At 33.8% G+C, this 16,788-nt stretch overlaps 1 protein-coding gene across 1 annotated transcript in view; it reads right to left on the bottom strand.

The window, feature by feature from the left end:
- Window positions 1-1,679: 1,679 nt before the first annotated feature.
- LOC106065679 (GTP-binding protein 4-like) overlaps window positions 1,680-16,788 on the bottom strand; it is a 16,079-nt gene continuing 970 nt past the window's right edge. The window contains exons 2-17 of the mRNA XM_013224567.2: window positions 15,367-15,537; window positions 14,807-14,910; window positions 13,657-13,740; window positions 11,376-11,529; window positions 11,073-11,165; window positions 10,347-10,496; window positions 7,889-7,996; window positions 6,054-6,143; window positions 5,849-5,959; window positions 5,543-5,620; window positions 5,404-5,455; window positions 4,715-4,815; window positions 4,446-4,558; window positions 2,537-2,693; window positions 2,275-2,415; window positions 1,680-1,942 (exon numbers count right to left, since the gene is read on the bottom strand). Coding sequence (XP_013080021.2) covers window positions 1,790-1,942; window positions 2,275-2,415; window positions 2,537-2,693; window positions 4,446-4,558; window positions 4,715-4,815; window positions 5,404-5,455; window positions 5,543-5,620; window positions 5,849-5,959; window positions 6,054-6,143; window positions 7,889-7,996; window positions 10,347-10,496; window positions 11,073-11,165; window positions 11,376-11,529; window positions 13,657-13,740; window positions 14,807-14,910; window positions 15,367-15,537 — 1,860 coding nt within the window. The 3' untranslated portion in view covers window positions 1,680-1,789. The remainder of the gene's footprint in view (window positions 1,943-2,274; window positions 2,416-2,536; window positions 2,694-4,445; window positions 4,559-4,714; window positions 4,816-5,403; window positions 5,456-5,542; window positions 5,621-5,848; window positions 5,960-6,053; window positions 6,144-7,888; window positions 7,997-10,346; window positions 10,497-11,072; window positions 11,166-11,375; window positions 11,530-13,656; window positions 13,741-14,806; window positions 14,911-15,366; window positions 15,538-16,788) is intronic.

Here is a 16,788-nt window from a genome sequence, read left to right as displayed (position 1 = left end):
TATATATAAGAAGATAGCTTTACGTCTGCTGTGTCTAATATCACTGAAAATTGTAGTTGATTTTGCAGGCTGTGCTCAATTAACTGTCATGGTTTACTTTTAAACCAAACCAAGCAGCTGATTTTCATCTCATAATAAACAAAACATTTATCATGAGATTATGTTTTTGTTGACCAATATCTCATATTGATTTTCTTTAATTTCTAAAAAAGCCTATTAATTAAAATGAATAATCCTATTACCTCAATATCATTGGCAATGTGGAGCAAACTAGGAATAAATCTATATCACACATAAAAAGCTTATCAACAGAGGATAAGTATAAATATATACATCAAATCACTTTGGATTAGAAATTATAACTTGGTTGAACTTTAACTAGCCTTGATTTTTGGTTTACACAAATTACAAGAGCTTTGCCTTTTCTTTTTTCTAGTGGCTTCTGATCTAGAAATCTGAATACCTCAGTCTTACATGTTGAGCTTCACCTCGAAGTTATTTAATACTAATTATAAAATTGTTCAAACTACCAAGAATTCTAAATAGTCTAAGATCGATCACTTAGCCACATGGCATTTTTTCTGAGGTTAGTGGTAGAGTATTCATCTGTTTTACAGTTACTAGTCCATGTGAAAGTAAGATCTCTTTAAGCACTTTTCAAAGCCTCTTAAATTCACTTTGTTCCACCAGTTTGTACTGTCCTAATACTGTCCTGCAAAATTTTATTACATCTTGACTTATTTTGTTCACCTCCTGGAGGAAAAGATGAAACTCTTAATAAAATAGCATCCCAGTCAATAAGATCAATGTGATTGCTTGTATAAAAGTTTGTTTAAAATCATACACATTTTTGTTAGTCTCTTTCTTTTTGACACTTCAAGGGATCTGAACCAACTTTTATGTGATAGGATACTTCTAATGCAAATACTCAACAAGCAAATACATTTTTTGCATTACCCTGTAAATTTTCTATTGCAGGATCTGTTTCACCAACTGATTTTTCTGCCTTTTTTGTTTCTAGCTCAAGGTCTGTCAAAAAAGCACTTTCACTACTTCCCTTGATGAACAATTGAATAAGACAAGCTCAATCATTGGTTAGGAAAGGCAGCATTGGTTTATCCTCTTGATACTGCCTAGAAAAGTTCACTGTAGTCTTTGCAACACTAACCAAAAAAGCCACCTTTGCCACACCTGTCTTTTAACAGTCATATGACTTTTTCCCTGAAATTTTGCTGTCTACAGACGTGATAAATTATTTTATAAATGGTAGAACTATTGCATGATGGTAAGTATTGACATTCTCCAACCATCTGTGGGGACAATAATGTACCGGTATAGAACAAACATTTTGTTTGGCAACCATTTCATTATCAGCTCTTCTGGCGGGACTATTATGTAATAGAGTATTGAGGACATAGAGAATCTTACCAAGTTATGCTCAGTTATAGCATTTTTTTTAAAACTTTTTTTAAAAATTTATTTTGGGCAATTTAAAAAAAAAAAAAAAAAAAAAGAGGAAAATTACAGGTTTTCATTTTTTCTCAGGAAAATTTTCTTCATAGGTTTTCCAGGATTATTTTGGCTACAACAGAATTCCAGGCATTTCCCAATAACTACCTTGACTAACCCATATATAAGAGATTTTTGACCACTAATATTGTTGAACAAGGCAAAAAGGCTAAGTTAAATACAGATTTATTTCACCAATGCAATCAATACAGAGAGAACAAAACAATACTATGTTCACCAACGCAGACAGACAATACAAAGAAAACACATGTATATACAATTATCTTCTATCAGTCTTCCCAGCCTTCCTCTTGCCAGAGAAAAGATGTTTAGGCTTCATGTTGAGAATAACACGATCACCTTCTCCCTTCTTAGCTTGATGGTTGAAGGGTTTCTGGGCTTTCTTGGCTATCTTCTTGACCTTTCTAATCATCTGTGAAGTGACATCAAAAGAAAGAGGGTTACACACAGTTCCATAGTGGAAATCAAACCATGTTTGAAACAGAAGTTTGTTAGAAATGTAAGAATTATAAATACTGAAATCTGACAAGAAAACCAGAGTTTGAGTAAATAGATAATGAGGTCAGATAGGGAAGAACATTGCCAGAAATATGTTTAAGCTTATAAAGAGAAAGAAGAAAGACAAAAAAAAATTGTAAGATTAAAGGAAAAAAAAACAACAAAACAAAACAAAATCAACAAAAATAGAGGTTTTTGTGAAAATATCAACTCAAAGATTTAACAACTATTTGGAGCAATGCTTACTGTGTTATCTCTCAAGCCAGATTTATCTCTAGGTGTTCGTGATTTACTGCGTGTTACAGATCCCACAGATTCATCTCTCTTCTTCTTCAGGGGTGGACGACTAGCAGATCTACTCTTGCTCTTAGCTCTTCCATAATGGCTCTATTTTAAACAATGTTAAAAAAAAAAAAGAATGAAATAAGAATAGCAATATGTCAGTCTACATCCACAAATGCTATTCAACAAAATCATTTAAAACAGCATCAGATTGCCATCTTTTTACCTCAGAATTACGGGGAATCTCCACCCCAAGTTCCTCCAGCTCATTCTCCAGCTGGGCAACACTTCTTGTTCTTTTCTTGGAACGGGGCATTCTGGACTTCTCTACCCTTCTCTTCTCTCCAGACTCAATGGTGATGATGGTACGCTTCTCTCTGATCCTGTCAACACAGATTTAAATAGCACGTTAGACTCAAAAGGAAAGAAAGAATTTTGTCTTTAATATTAATAAGTGACATGGTTAAAATGTTTCTTATTTCGGTTCTGCTAAATCAGATCTCAGCACTTCAGATTTTCACATAGTTGGTTTGTTAGATCCTCCCACGCCAATGGGGGGCAAAGCTGTCTCCACAAAGATCAGTTACTGGCACTGTCTGTAGCATCTTCCCACCTGGTGTCCACTTCTCAATGAAAGTGTAGTGCTAAGTTATATGAGGACGTCCCTGTTTACGCTTTCCTTGCAGACATGCCTACCCCTAAGACCCAGAATGTGGAACACTCAGGTTGAAAATGTGGAATTTTGGGCTCCAATGTGGAACATATGCGCGTTTATGTTTGTCAGCCATACTGTTTGCAATATAAATAAAACTTATTATATTACTTTAATAATAATACTAGTTTGCTTCTTATACATTAGATGTAAATAATATAATTAAAAGTAAGAAAATCTTTAATTCATAATTATGTCCTTTGTTTGAAATCAATAGTTCTAACTCCTATATGATGAATTCTAACCAAAATGTATTCTAATGACCTAGACTCAAATGTTACTATCTATTTTTATTTCTTACTGCTAGACCTAGATTATTCTAGATCTACTTGATTATCTATCCTTTTCTAGGGCTCTACTCTAGTCACTCTAGATGTTGTCTCTAGTTCTAGATCTAAAATAATTTAAGAGTCTACTAGATCTAGTCTAGATCTACATCTAATAAGTCCTCTAAGTTTAAGAACACAGATTTTGATAATTATATATCTAGATATTTATGTCTAGATCTATGGACTTATTGAGAACTAAATTTATTAGATAATGATACATAGAAATCTAGAGATCTAGCACATTCTAAGTCTATTTCTAGATATATCTAGATTTAGTATCATCTAATTATCTAGTGCTAGTCCTATGTCTAGATAAATCTAGATCTAGAAACTAATTTAGACTATGTTGACTATTTAGATCTAATAAGTATTTAGTATATCTATAGTCTATAGCCTTATTTAGGCCTTAGCCTTACTGTGTCTAAAAGTTAATTAATTTACATTTGATCTAGATCTTTAATAACATAATTTAAAAAAAAAATCCTTTTCTTAGATTACTTAGACTAGAAACCAGTTGAGTTAAAAGTGTTAGAATTGATCTCGAATCTAGTCTGTAGTGACCAGTAGTGTAGTAGATCTATCTAATTAATCTATATCTAGAATCTAGAGCCACTGTCAGGAAAAGAAAAGGATTTGAATGGAACATTTGGCTTATTACCACTTACTAGATTCTAAGAATAGATCTTGTATCTAAACCTAGACTACTAGGTTCTAGATCTATGTCTAGATCCAGCTCAACCATATCTTCGTAAATGTATGACACACCGGGTCCGGGAGGAGATGAAATGAAAATGTAAACAATAAACACAGATCTATATATATTTTATTTTGCATTCAGTATTTTCATTTCGCACTATTAATAAATAATGAAGAAACAGCGACTTTTTTTGTGTCAGAGTTCAGACTTGGCGGAACAAAAAATCGTGAATGCAGAATGGCGGAACGTGAGCTTTTTGATGATTTTGCGGGACGGCTCCGCATAATGCGGGACTGTAGGTAGGTCTGTCCTTGTAATAGCCTCCAAGTTATCGCAATAATAATAATAAAGATGATTTAAATTAAGATTTGGTTAGAAAATGTTAAAAATTTTTTACTTTTTAGCAGTTTTCCTGATCTCTTTCATTTCTTCGTCCTCATCACTTTCACTCTCACTGTAGTAGTGAGCCTCTTCTCTAGCCTCCTCCTCTTTTTCAAGCTCCTCTAGTTTCTGCATTAAAAAAAAAAAAGGTTCAATTTTAAAACTTATAGCATCAACAAGAAAATGATGAGCATCAATAAAAATAATTCAACTTGAATTTTGCAGCATATTGATGATGGTCTAAAAAAAACAAAACAAATATTTTGTAATGATACAAGGCCGCACCTTCATAATGTCAGGATCTATAAAGTCTGCCACATTTCTACCTTGCCATATTTCAGGTATAACATCATATTTCTCATCCTCATTTTGCAGGAGCCAAGTTTCTGAAACATAATCAATTTAAATTTAAATGTATGTTTAAATACACCAAACAACTAACAATACAGACAAGCATCTGGCATTCTATAAGAAATACTTGCATCATATAATAGTTGTCAGATGGCTGAATCTCAAACTACAGCCTTTAGGAAAAGGCTAAGCAAACACCAATAGAACAAGAAATCAAAGCAAATGGGACTGGAAAGGGTACACAATGTGAAGAACACTGCAAGACAGGTTCAAGATTGAAACCTACAGAAGTTTGTGTCATGGAAAAATAGCTTGCCTTTTTTTTCTGCTGTTCTGCACTGCATTACATGTGTTAGTATGCTGTTATTTAGGTGGTTGAAATAATAGCAGAGGTGAAGCAAGTGGGTACAATCTAAATAATAATATGTGACTTTTATGTAAAGGTCAAAACATTGTCTTTAGTGGGATAGTTTTTTATATTTAAATGGTAATATTAACTGTTTATTGTTATAATTTGTAAAATTATAGTTTAGTCACTTCAGGGGAGGAATATAGTAACATTCAAAATTCACAAAGAAACAAAAAAAACCTTCAAAGCTTAATTATAAGAATTAGATACTCACTGCGCAAATCTAGTGTGTAGTCATCTCCCATTTCCATTTCTATGTCTCTTTCCTGTTGAACAAATAAACACAAATAGATGTATATATTGACTCTTTCAGTCCAAAGTTTTAAAAACTAGAAACTATTCATTGCACTCACAAGTTTACGATTAGCTCCATCTACATCCATAGCTTTCTTCTTCTTCAACACCGCCTCAGGGATGCACACAGGTCTTTCCTGTGAATACAAATAATTGTATATGTTGGTACATTTATCACCTTTTGTTATGATTTTTACAAAAAGTGCTTGGAGTTCATTTGACACTGCAGCCAATGTCAGCATGCTCAGACAAGATCAAAAGTAATCCATGATTTTCACAGCAGTCAAGTCATTGTGTAGCAGTGTATTTTAACATGTTTTTAATTTCATAACATAAATTTAAAAGAAAACTAAATAACAAAATACCTTGTCATCCCTTTTCTTGGGAACAGCAACATGTAATCTATTGGTTATACTGCCAATTTTATTTGACTTCATCTTCTGTTCAACACGAAATGCTAGTAATTTCTCACATGCCTGTGGAAACAAAACAAAACATTGAAAAGACAAAAAAAAAACAACAACAACAAAATGTCTGATTGTGCAAAGTTTATTTGTAAAACTGACTCACAGTTGTCTTCACATCCATGACACCTTCCTCAGTCATTGTACTCATTTCAAGTACTGGCTCACCTTCAGCTCTGAACTCATCCAGGATTTTCTAAAAAAAATAAAAAAATTAAGATTATAACTACTAACATTCCAAGTTACATCAGACATGCCTACCCCTAAGACCCAGAATGTGGAACACTCAGGTTGAAAATGTGGAATTTTGGGCCCCAATGTGGAACATAAACGCGTTTATGTTAGTCAGCCATACTGTATGCAATATAAATAAAACTTCAATGATATTAATTATTACTTTAATAACAATACTAGTTTGCTTCTTATAAATTAGATGTAAATAGTATAATTAAAAGTAAGAAAACCTTTAATTCATTATTATGTCCTTTGTTTGAAATCAATAGTTCCTATATGATGAATTCTAAAAAAAAAATGTATTCTAATGACTAGACTCAAATGTTACTAGTCTAGATATATTTTTGTAAAAAAAATGTAAAATGTTTTACATGTTTCGGATGTTCCTTCAGAGTTGAAGATAGTTTACTTCCTAGTCCAAACCTCCCGCAGGACGACGGGGGATGGGAGCGGGCAGGATTTGAACCCTCGACCATCGATAAATCCGAACGACAGTCCAGCGCGCAAACCGCACGACCAGGCAGCCATTTTTATTTGTTACTACTACTAGATCTAAATCTAATGACTAGATCTAGATTATTCTAGATTTTAAATCTACTTGATTATCTATCCTTTTCTAGGGCTCTACTCTAGTCACTCTAGATGTTGTCTCTAGTTCTAGATCTAAAATAATTTAACAGTCTACTAGTCTAAACCTACATCTAATAAGTCCTCTAAGTCTAAAAACACAGATTATAATAATTATATTATAGATCTAAATATTTATGTCTAGATCTAGAGACTTATTGAGAATAAATTTATTACATAATGATACATAGAAATCTAGAGATCTATCACCTTCTAAGTCTATTTCTAGATCTAGATTTAGTATCATCTAGTTATCTAGTAACAGTTGTGCTAGTCCTAAATCTAGATACTAATTAAAACTATGTAATAAGTAGAGTAGATATATAGCCTTATTAAGGCCTTAGCCTTGCTGTAGTTAATTAATTACATCTAGATCTTTAAAATTAATAACATATTTTTAAAAAAAATCCTTTTCTTAGATAACATTTATGATTAGTCATAGAAACCTAAGTGTCCTAAGAAACTTTAGAAACCAGTTGAGTTAGTCAAGTTAGTGTTAGAATAGATCTAGTCTAGACTAGTAGAGCTATTGTCTGGAAAAGAAAGGGATTTGAATGGAACATTTGGCTTATTAGCACTTTCTAGATTCTAATCTCTATGTCTAGATCTAGCTTAACCATATCTTCGTAAATTTAGGACACACCTGGTCCGAGAAGAAATGAAATGTAAACAATAAACACAGACCTATATATATTTTACTTTGTATTCAGTATTTTCATTTCGCACTATTAATAAATAATGAAAAATCAGCATTTTTTTTTTGTGTCGGAATTCAGACTTGGCGGAACAAAATATCGTGAATGCTGAACGGCTGAACATGTGAGCTTTGTTGATGCTTTTGAGGGACGGTTCCGCATAATGCAGGACTGTAGGCATGTCTGTTACATGTTATTTAACAATGAACTAGTTTTTTTTTTTTTTTTTTGAAAATGTTTAATTATACGACCCATACATTTGTAGTATACACATTTTAATAAGAGCTCAAATGAACAAATTGTTTCTTCTAGACATAAGTTTATTTAGACTTGGCAAGTAACTTAACTTTATTATCTTTGTAAACTAACTACAACGGTCACATACTTTCTTTTCCTCTGAGAGTTCATCAGGCCTGACCACATCAATTTTATTCAAGACTATCACTATAGGTCTGTTGCTGAAGGAAGGCTTGATATTTTTATACAAAGCAAGCTGTAAATACAAAAAGTCAGCTCAAAGCAATGCAGTGACTTGATGATGGAAAGTGCAATAATAATCATAAAGAAAATAATTCATATTACATTCATAACGCTACAATTTTTTTTTCTCAGAATAAATCCTAAGTTTTACCATTACCATATCTAATGATACAAGTTTTACCACTATCACATGAAAATATATTTTGTTGCTTCAGTCCACACTCCTCTAGTTTTGCACTATCCAAACCATTTAAGGTGTGATCATTTAGATTTTGGGAATAGTTTACTAGATGGTAGGAAGGAATGAAAGACACAGTTTTGTCTACAAGGACTGCAGTATAAAAAATGCTGATTTACATAATTTCCATTTGTTTCTCCTACGACGACAGTATAAAAAAACCCTTATAAGCAGAATCCAGTAAAAGAAAAGAGAGAATTTCCAGCGTAATAGTAGAAGTCGGTTGTCTGCCATTATCTCATGTTTAAGCTTATTTAAAATATCATTATTTCAGGTATATTAGAAACATGCAGTAATTATAATTAAAAGTTAAGAAAAGAAGTAAATTCTCTTTCAGACCTTAGAATCTATGGGGCAGACGATATCAAACTTATGTTTCTATTTCAGAAGGTTATTGATGGTGTCATGGTCAGCACAGCGAGCGACCAACCACTTTTCCCCAACTACTACTTTTCTTCTATGTATTATTATGTTGGAGGGTTCAGGTGACTAGACCAATATTTTTCGCACAATGGTTTCCAGATTTAGAGTTGGGAGCACTTAGGGATAGCCCTAAGAATCCCAAATTTCAAAATCAAATTCTTAACCAGGATTCAAACTTGAGAGTCTCTGGTTTGGAAGTCAAGTGCTTTAACTCATTAGCTACTAAGCCCATACCTAAGCAGCATCTCTCTAAATACTAAGCAAAGGGAGGTAACTCCAAAACAGAAATAGACTGACTTTACAAAATATATTTTAAAAAACATAAAACAACATCTATCAATAACAAAAAATACTTCTAAATATAGAGAAATGGATAACCTTTAAAATGATGTATAATTTGAATAGGTTTTACAAGATCAAAACAATAAAAACAACAGATAAAGACGAAAATTTGTTCCAGTGCCTGATTTTTTGAAGACTGGTGACCCCCCCCCCCATCAGATCTGTAATTTTTGGTAACCTTTAACATTTACCCAAAGACCAGTAATGTTTAGGAATTTAGTAGGCCTATACAATAAACATTATGCTTATATATAAAATCTGTCAATGTCTTGAGTATTTACTGACTTTCATTAGGTGCGCGTGAGGCCCTCTTAGTTGCCTGAACATGGCATCATACTGATGTGGTTCTGCATGTGTCACAGGTTTCATTACTTCTAGCATAACAAAGTAAAAGTAATCAAACCATTGTCCAAACCAACATTGTGAACACCCCCAACTAGATCTATTTCATCAAAAGTTTTCATGTGGTAAATAAAAACTGTTCAAAATCTCAGTCAAAGAAGTTGAAGATTCATTGACACTAGATCCAGAATAGTCTAGATCTAGACTAGATGATAGATCTAATGCTTTCTTCACTCTCTCTCTGAATCGGACTAGATCTAAGTCTAAATGTAGCTCTAAATTCTAATAATCAATGTCTTGATCTACATTATTAGCTGTATTATTAGTGTATTATTTGCGATAATGGGTCTAAAAATTGAAAGGTCATTGAGAAAATGGCCTGCGCAGTTAAGGAAAATGGAAAAAAAAATTACCGAACTTTGAAGGCCCATAGAAACTGAAGCAAAAGACGTAAAAACATCAGTTTTTTTAACGAAACGATCTATATTTCTACTTTTTAAAAACCCAGCCAGCTCAAAATAACACCATGCATCGCGCAGGAAAACGAGAGCTATGCAAGTCACGCTGTGTGTGTGCTGTGGCGGGCGCATTAGTACTGGGGGGGAGGAGGGTTTCGCATTAGTAGCTAATGAGTTAATAAGTCAGCATACAAATAAATTAATTTTACTCTATTTCAACTTTGCAAGTTAAGTTCAATATACCATACTGACCTAATGTCTGGACACTCTTTTTGAAGCATTACTTTAAGTATTTAAAGTTAAGGTCACTCAACAACATCCAGCTTAGACACCAACTCTCGAATTGACCAGAGCTATTTGGACCTACCCTAAGATGTGGCAGCACAGCTACCAGGATATTGGTAACTTGTGGCAGTTTGTGACATAAAAATTTAACCAAGGAAAGTGTAACAGAAAGTGACCACAGAACTTAAGGAAAGTCTTATTTATAACGAAAACAAAATTTGGTAAAGAAAGGTATGAAAATTAAGAACCACAAATTTTATGAAGGAAAGCTTCACCTGTTCTTCCAAAGAGTGCCCACATTGTTCTGACACATCTGCTATATACAAGACTACTGCACGGATGTGTATAAGTGCAGCAACAGCTTGCATCTCAATAGCATTTCTCTCTTCAATTGGGTGATCAAGAATACCAGGAGTATCAAGCACCTGTCAAGAAATGTAAAGATATTTAACAAACATAGTATTTTCAGCAGAATTAAAAAAAAAAAGATTTGTGTATGCCAAATAGGGATATTTTTAAACTTATAAAAAGGTATGATTTCTTTCAAATCAATTAATGTTTATGATAAAATAAAAAGAAATAGTTTAGTTTTTTTTTGTACAAGCTTAAAAATGAAATACACAGATCAGGTCTAAAACAAGGAAATCCTATGCCGAACAGGGAGTCAGACACTTAGTGAGGTTGTGACAGAGCGTCGCATGAGGTTTGCGGGACATGTTCTCCTACAAAATTAACTACGCATACCAAGAGTTGCAATGACATGTAGGCCAATACGAGGAAAGCGCAAACAGGGATGTCCTCATATAACTTGGCGACACACCTTCATAGAGGACCCCAGAACAGTGGACACCAAGTGGGAGGAGGCTTCAGACATTGCCAGATCTTTGTGGAGACAGCTTGCCGCCCAATGCACCGAACAGCGCGGGAGGAACTAAGTCCTAAGTAAGTAAAAAATAAAAGCCAATAAGTAATAAATTCATGAAAAAAAAGTATTAACAAACCTGCCACCGTAAATATTTGTAATCCGTATGTCCCACATATAATGACTTGGTTGTAAAAGCATAGGGTTGCACCTCTACATCAGCACGAGAAATCTGAAAAACAAAATAACAAAATGAACCGCTATATTTATATTACATGTGTCAAGCCTGAATTACTTGTGGTATTATCTTCCAAATTAATGAAGCTATGAAACACAATTGGCACATCAGCATGTTTTAGGCCATGTTATGCCCATTCTCCACAATACTTTGATATTTATAAAATCCACTATGAACAAAGTCAAAAAAATTCTACAATCTTACTTTGTTAATAAAGGATGATTTTCCAACATTGGGGAATCCAGTGATTAACAGGGTCCTGGTGTTTGGGTCTATTGTTGGGAGACGATTTATGTGCTGTCTGATTTCCTCTAAATACTGGAGATTTTTAGACTGGCCTTTCATAATTGTGACCATTCTATTGAGGATGAAACAAAAGAAGTAAAAAATGTAGCCAAAAAATATTTGTGTATTAATTGTTAACAGTATTATTGTTTATTTCAGGGTTAGTAGCACTTTTCCATGACAAAATTTTAGGAGAGTTTAGGTTTTTAAGGATAAAATCTATGATGTGTATATATATATATATATTTGCAAGTGTGTCCCGCCCATTTGTGTCATACATTGTAAAACACACACAAAATTATGCATTTATCAAATTAATTATTGTTACTTGATTTTGGAAATAATAAATACCTTGCCAAAATCCCACCCAGAACAGAAACAAAGTCATCAGCTGTAGTATGTCCACAGAAAATGTAATGAAAGTTATCTTTTAATCAAGTAACAACTTGACTGTCATCCCAAAACCTCCTCATTTTTATTTTTCAAAGATTTATTAAAGAACATTAAAAATGGTTGCTATTCCATTTAAAAAAAATAAGAAACATTCTAAGAGATGCCTTCATAATGTGTATTCTCTGTGATGGAAATGTACATTTTTATATAACTTACTAAATTCAAGGACTTTTCACAGCTGTGTGCGAATTATTTTCACTGAATCTACATTAAATCTATAAATCTAGACTCTAGATCTAAGTCACTAAAATTCATGGACTTTGCACAGTTGCGTGAGAATTATCTTCACTAGATTCTAGTGATTTAGCGTAAATCTAGAATCTAACGTCCAATTAAGCGAAGGAAAGCGCTTGCAAGGTGGGCAAAGAAAGCGCTTCAGGGACACCCTCAAACCTTCTCTGAAGGCGTTCAGCATAGACCCTGGCACCTGGGAGACAGAGGCACATGACAGAGCATCATGGCGTCGCGCTGTGAAAACTGGCGCACAGGTTGCTGAGGAAAAAAGAACAACGCTGGCAGAAGAAAAACGCCACAAAAGAAAAGCTAGACAAACGACACTAGCCCCAGCTGGAATAACCTGCCCAGTGTGCGGCCGAACATTCCGGGCTCACATAGGTCTCACCAGCCACATGAGGAGGCATAAAACCCCAGTGCAAAGCCCTCAGCCCCCTGGATGACAAAGTGGTCATCATCGAACCACAATGGACGAACTATATATAGAATCTAACGTATTTCTAGAGTTATCTAGACATTAGATGTATCAAGATAATTAAATTGACTAAAATTCACCGAGTTTTCTGGTTAGGTGCAAATTATGTTCACTGTGAGTTCACTAGATCTAAATTCTAAATCTAAATACTATTTCTAGCTAGATGATTTACAGACTTTCCACGCGAAGTCACTCTTACTGTTACAACAAGAAGATTTTAGGTGAGGTAGGGCCAGGAGGGATGTAGCCTACACATTAGGCTGGTAATTGCTCTATTTATAGAAAATAGTCAATACAAACTAGATCTAGCTTGTCTTCAGTAGTAACAATGAAAAGAAACAACCATTTCTACGCTGCCTTCAGAAAAATAATGCCAGGTGAAATGCTTGCTTGAGCCAAGGCCATATTCAATCATGAGGTCATGGGTGAAAGGTGATGTGGACGCGTAGTCACTGGCCAGCTCATCAACACATCCTGTAACGTCACGCGATCAGAATGCCTAGTTACGCTGTTGTCCCCACCCACATATTTAGCAAGAAATAAGCAAAATTAGCCTATATTTTAAAAAATACTGTGTAAAAATTTTAGGAGAGTGGACAGAAATTTAGGAGAAATCTGGCAATTTTTAAGAGAATTTTAGGAGACTTTTCATTTTATTTTTAGATTTTAGGAGCGCTACGAACCCTGTTATATGTGCGTATATAAATACAGTTCTAAAATAAATAGATGCTGCAGCCATGGACACATGAAATAAAAGTATTATTTTTGGTCTAGATGGAATCATCCATGATAAAGTAACAACAAAATATTTTTGAGCAAAACAGAAAAAATAGAAAAGATTATTATCACCCAACAATTTTCTACAGAACAAGCTGAAAAGCTGAAAGGCTAATAATAAAACTCAAATGATTAAAATGTAATCTCTCCAATATTTCAATAGTCACAGTTTAAACATCAACATTCACTGAAAGAGCACACAAAAACAAAAGTACAAAATAGTGAATCAAACAGAAAAACAATGTAATCTGAAAAACCAACCTGCCCAAGGCAGCTCTTTTGAGGCATTTACACCTATAGAGTGAGTCTCCATATTTCAATAATTTCACATGGTCTTTAGCACAACTGTAGGAGGTAAGAAAAGTGTAAAATCATTAGAGCTCTATTACTTTATTAACGATTAAAAAGCAAATATAAATGACATCTCATAGATGTAGATCTATCAGACCTGCCTACCAAAAAAAGTCCAATTGCGTAACGCTGATGGTCAAAATGCGTATTTTGGCACCAGAATGCGTAACGCGATCCATTATTTTGTCATATATATATATATATATATATATATATAATGTAATCTACTCTAGATCTGGGCTTAAGAGTGTTACTGATGCCGTGGATTCGCTACAAACGTAGATCTAGGTCTACTCTTCATCCTTGATCTATTCTATACTAAGACTAAGAATCTAGTCTAGATCTAGACGGTAGTAGATGTTATCGATCTAGATCTAGTCAATCTAAATCATACTTCAACTAAATTGGATCTAGATTGTAGAGTAATGTAAGAGAATCATGACATAACGACCATAACGTAATGACTAGCTAGACTCTAGCTAGGGTCTACATTCTACATCTAGATAAAATTGCTAGATCTATTTATGTATAACAAGTTATCTAGAATCTAGATCTAGACTAGATATCTACAATGTCACTCAATGTGTTTTGAATCGATAGCACTTCAATATTTTTTCTATACAAATGAATACGGGAATCAGGGATTCAACATAATTAATTTCTACTAATGAACTTACAAAAAAAAAAAGTCGCGTTGGTATATCAGCTAACTGACGGTACCAACCTGGTACCAACCCGCCACTCCCTCACACTCGCGTTCTTCCTTTCTAGACTAAATCTAATTGCTTTTAAGAACCAATCAACGTATAGATCTGGACACAATGTGTTCCCCCACCTTTTCTGCCCCCCCCCCCTTAGCGTGACCTCCGTGACCGCTCGTAAGCTAGTCAAGAGAGGGGGAAAAAAAGGATACGAAATGCGTAACGCGACGGGTTAAATGCGTATTTGCGTACTGACGGTCATTTTTGGGAGATTTTGCGTAACGAATCCGCATTTTGCGTAACGGTAGGCAGGTCTGATCTATATGTAAAAATTCATGCATGAAAATAAAAAGACTTACTCGTCTATTAACTGTCTGGCTTTATTAATGCCACCAAGAGCTAACTTATAATGGTCAGTATTGTAAAGCACATTCATCAAAGTGGCATAGAAAGGGTGTAAATTCTGTTTAAAAAAAAGGTAAAAATTTACAGACACTAATAAATACTAATACTATTATGGAATGACTCTAATACAAGCATACATTCTGAAAGGAAACAAAACAAAATAAATAAATGCTATACTAATGTAAATACCTAGAAGTAATACTTATACTAGAAAAGCAGCAGACTCATAATTTCTCTTATTTAGTTGATATAAAATAAAATTTCATGCTTTCAGGAAGGAAACAAATATTGAAGTCAAGTGATGTTTTTTCTAATTTTAAGTTAGTAAAGCAACCAATATCCATTAAAACTGCATAGGCTGAGAATTATATGATAAAATCCTAAATAAATATTCTCAATTGGGCTTCTCAATCTGAAATCACAAGATGCAGCCACTTAGATCTAAATAACCATGCTCCATCCTACCCAGCCACACATCATCAACTAGCATTTTTAAGAACAAAAAGCACCTTACCGATATCAAAGGAAACTCTGAAATGATCAAAGAGAGCTTGTCATGAAATGTCTGTTGTGTGAATTTGACTTTCCGCATATAAAACTCACGAATTCTTGAGATCTTATAGTGTTTGTGTATCACTGTGGGGGTTTTTCTTTGTGTTCTGGACAAAACTATGTCCACAAAGTCCTGCGATAAAACAGGGAAACATTTAATGGCATATATTATATACTCATTGGATACAAAACTCTGACCAAACAGGCACGTAACACAGAAGTTGACTGAAGCTTAGTAATATTAAATGTTGTGTTTCTACAGAGAATTAAAATTGAAATATAAATTGATAAATACAATAACAATTTAATGAATTAATTAGATAATAAGGAATTTTTTTTTAGAGTACTAAAAAACTAGTAACTAGACTTAGAATTAGAGTTATTAGACTAGAGTCTAGATTCACTACACTACTAGTACTACTACTACTGTTGTAGTTAGTAGTACTACTACTAGATCTAGATCTATCTACTAGTCTGAACTAGATCTAGTCACTAGTCTCAATTATTCAATAGATTATATAGAGTTGACACTAGTCATCACTAAATTCACTAATGACTAGAGTTAGAGAGTGTCACTAGACTTCACTAGTCAGTGCTGAGTAGAGTAAGACTCAGTTAACTCAGTAACTTGATTATCAGTAATGAGTAAGTCTGAGTTAGTAAGACTAAGTCTAAGACAAGACTCTAGACAGTCACCGTCACAGTGTCAGTAGCGTTAGACTTGTCACTGTTAGTGAGTAAAGTACAGTTACTTACTCAAGTTATCTTATCTTATATAATACAGACGTTACTTCAAAAAAGAAGATGATTACGTCCTACGCGTCATGCATTTAGTCATGCATATTAACCAATGACTTAAATTCTGCCAAGTCACTGGTTTTCCTGGCTAGCTCAGGCAACCCATTCCATGCTCTAATAGCACTAGGGAAGAAGGAGTATTTGTACAAATTTGTCCTAGCATATGGGACGAGGAATGTGCCTTTATCTTTGTGTCTTTCAGAGTATTTTATTAAATTTTGTTTTTGTATTTGAAGATTATGGTTCAGTGTTTTATGTATGATTGCTACTTTACTTTTGAGCCTTCTGTCCTGAAGGCTTTCTAAATTTAGTGATTTTACTAAAGGTGTTACTCTAGTCAAATGTGAATATTCGTTTGTTATGAATCTCACTGCTCTATTTTGTGTCTGTTCCAGTTTCTTAATGTTTTCTTGAGTTGAGGGGTCCCAAACGGAGGATGCATATTCTATTATTGGCCTAACCAAGGTTAAGTAACATTTTAGTTTTATGTTCTTATTTGATTTATAGAAATTTCTTTTAATAAATCCTAATGCTTTGTTTGATTTTTTTGTAGTTTCATCAATATGTGGATTCCATGATAGTTTTT

This window comes from Biomphalaria glabrata, chromosome 11 (genome assembly GCF_947242115.1).
Source record: "Biomphalaria glabrata chromosome 11, xgBioGlab47.1, whole genome shotgun sequence".
Lineage (NCBI taxonomy): Eukaryota > Metazoa > Mollusca > Gastropoda > Planorbidae > Biomphalaria > Biomphalaria glabrata.
This window is presented reverse-complemented; position numbering and strand designations above follow the sequence as displayed.